Source organism: Corapipo altera, unplaced genomic scaffold (genome assembly GCF_003945725.1).
Source record: "Corapipo altera isolate COAL_440 unplaced genomic scaffold, ASM394572v1 293, whole genome shotgun sequence".
Taxonomy (NCBI): Eukaryota; Metazoa; Chordata; class Aves; order Passeriformes; family Pipridae; genus Corapipo; species Corapipo altera.
This window is the reverse complement of record NW_020885113.1, coordinates 46,887-49,624: the sequence shown is the minus strand read 5'-3', so window position 1 is coordinate 49,624 and position 2,738 is coordinate 46,887. Positions and strand designations below refer to the sequence as shown.

The 2,738-nt window shown below is 59.7% G+C and overlaps 1 protein-coding gene across 2 annotated transcripts in view; it reads left to right on the top strand.

The window, feature by feature from the left end:
* SH3GL1 (SH3 domain containing GRB2 like 1, endophilin A2) overlaps positions 1–2,738 on the top strand; it is a 12,995-nt gene that overhangs the window by 5,329 nt on the left and 4,928 nt on the right. For both annotated transcript variants that reach the window (XM_027669891.1, XM_027669890.1), the window contains exons 4-5: positions 174–307; positions 2,245–2,403. In XM_027669891.1, the coding sequence (XP_027525692.1) occupies positions 174–307; positions 2,245–2,403 (293 nt within the window). The remainder of the gene's footprint in view (positions 1–173; positions 308–2,244; positions 2,404–2,738) is intronic.

The following is a 2,738-nucleotide window of genomic DNA, read 5'->3' as shown; positions in this document are numbered from 1 at the left end:
TCCTCCCCCATCCTTCTTTCCTCTCCCTCCCCTCTTCCTCTCCCATCCTTCCTTCCTCTCTGTTACCTCCCTCCTCTCTCTTCTTTCCTTCTCCTCCCTCCCTCCTTCCTCTCCCATCCCTCCCTCCTCTCCCTCCCTCCCTGTTTTCCCTGTCTCCCTGTTTTCCCGGGAAGGCGACGCTCTGCTGGACGCGGGTGAGTCCATGAAGCGCCTGGCTGAGGTGAAGGATTCCCTGGACATCGAAGTCAAACAGAACTTTATTGATCCCCTGCAGAACCTCTGTGACAAAGACCTGAAGGAGATCCAGGTAAATCCCACCTCCAGGGGGGGATTTTTCCCCCTCCTCCTCCTCCTCTCTCTGCTTTCCAAGGTGGGATCCAAGGGCTGGCAGGAATTCCCTGCGCTGGGTGTTTTCTCCCTCGTGCTGCTCCTGAGCAGGCTGGATGCAGCTTGGAATGGTTCCCAAAACATCCCAAAACACCTTCTGGCCTTGCTGAATCCGCTTCCTTGTGCTGGGAACTCCCAGTTTGGACTTCAAGCCCTGAGCAATCCCCCCCTCCAGGCCTCAGCATCCCGGGAAAGCCCTTTGGTGCCTCACGGGGGGACACAGAACTCTGGAGTGCAGGTCCATGTAAAACACAGCCAGGCTTTGGAATGGGATCTATCCCAACCCCTCATTCCCAAGGCAGCTCTCTTGAGTGAATTTTCACTCCCAGTGGTGAAAATTCCAGGAGCAGGTGCCCCAGGTAACATAACCCCCAACTGCTACCTCAGTGCTCCTCTGTCCCCCAGTTCCATGAGGATAAAACATTCCTGCCCTCAGAGCCCGGGAATGCAACGCCCAGAGCCACATTCCTGATCTCCAGAGATCCCTGGAGCTCCCAAGGAGCCAAAAGCAGCAGGACAGCTCTGGGACCTTCCCAAATGTGGGGCTGCTCTTGCAGTGTTTCCCTCGGTGGGAAGGGGCTGGAATCACTCCCCCATCACCCCCTGGAGCAGAGGTGGGAGCGCCGGGAGCGGGCGCTCCAGGATCGGGGTTTGGAGGTGAAGGAGCTCAGCCTGGAGCTACTCCCAGGAGAGCCTGGTTCCTCCTGCTTCCCTGCTCATCCCATCCTATCCCCAGCAGGACAGCTGTGGGACCTTCCCAAATGTGGGGCTGCTCCTGCAGTGTTTCCCTCAGTGGGAAGAGGCTGGAATCATTCCCCCATTCCATAGGAGCGCCGGGAGCACGCGCTCCGGGATCGGGGTTTGGAGATGAAGGAACTCAGCCTGGAGATGGAGCTGAGCTGCTCCCAGGAGAGCCTGGCTGCTCCCAGCTCCTCCTGCTTCCCTGCTCATCCATCCCATCCCCAGTAGGACAGCTCTTCACCTTCCCCACTGTGGGGCTGCTCCTGCAATGTTTCCCTCAGTGGGAAGGGGCTGGAATCATTCCCCTATTCCATGGGAGCACCAGGAGCAGGTGCTCTGGGATCAGGGTTTGGAGGTGAAGGAGCTCAGCCTGGAGATGGAGCTGAGCTGCTCCCAGGAGAGCCTGGCTGCTCCCAGCTCCTCCTGCTTCCCTGCTCATCCCAGCAGGACAGTTCTTCACCTTCCCAAATGTGGGGCTGCTCCTGCAGCGTTTCCCTCAGTGGGAAGGGACTGGAATCACTCCCCCATCACCCCCTGGAGTGGAGGTGGGAGCGGGCGCTCCAGGATCAGGGTTTGGAGGTGAAGGAGCTCAACCTGGAGCTGCTCCCAGGAGAGCCTGGCTTCTCCCAGCTCCTGCTGCTTCCCTGCTCATCCCATCCTGTCCCTAGCAGGACAGCTCTTCACCTTCCCCACTGTGGGGCTGCTCCTGCAGTGTTTCTCTCAGTGGGAAGGGGCTGGAATCATTCCCCTATTCCATGGGAGCGCCAGGAGCAGGTGCTCTGGGATCAGGGTTTGGAGGCAAAGGAGCTCAACCTGGAAGTGGAGCTGAGCTGCTCCCAGGAGAACCTGGCTGCTCCCAGCTCCTCCTGCTTCCCTGCTCATCCATCCCATCCCCAGCAGGACAGCTCTTCACCTTCCCCACTGTGGGGCTACTCCTGCAGCGTTTCTCTCAGTGGGAAGGGGCTGGAATCATTCCTCCATTCCACGGGAGTGCTGGGAGCGCACACTCTGGGATCAGGGTTTGGAGGTGAAGGAGCTCAGCCTGGAGCTGCTCCCAGGAGAGCCTGGCTGCTCCCAGCTCCTCCTGCTTCCCTGCTCATCCCATCCCATCCCCAGCACCACCTGAAGAAGCTGGAAGGGCGGCGCCTGGACTTCGACTACAAGAAGAAGCGCCAGGGGAAGATCCCGGATGAGGAGCTCCGACAGGCCATGGAGAAGTTCGAGGAGTCCAAGGAGGTGGCAGAGACCAGCATGCACAACCTGCTGGAGACAGATGTGAGCAGGGTTCTGTGTTCCTGGGGTGGGATCCCGCCAGGATGGCCCCAACTGGACACTCCTTGGCGCTCCTCGGGGGTTTGGCTCCGTGCGAACCCGGAGCTGAGTGACCGGCACGGGGCTGCTCCGGCCTTTGGGAGCCCCTGGTCCTGAGCCAGCTCCTGGAGCAGCAGAGGAGAGGCTGGGGCTTCGACCAGGCAGGTCTGCTCTGGGTGGAGGGATCAGGTGTGATTCCCAAAGAGGAACCACAGTGGAGGGATCAGTTCTGATTCCCAAAGAGGAATCTCAGTGGAGGGATCAGTTCTGATTCCCAAAGAGGAATCTCAGTGGAGGGA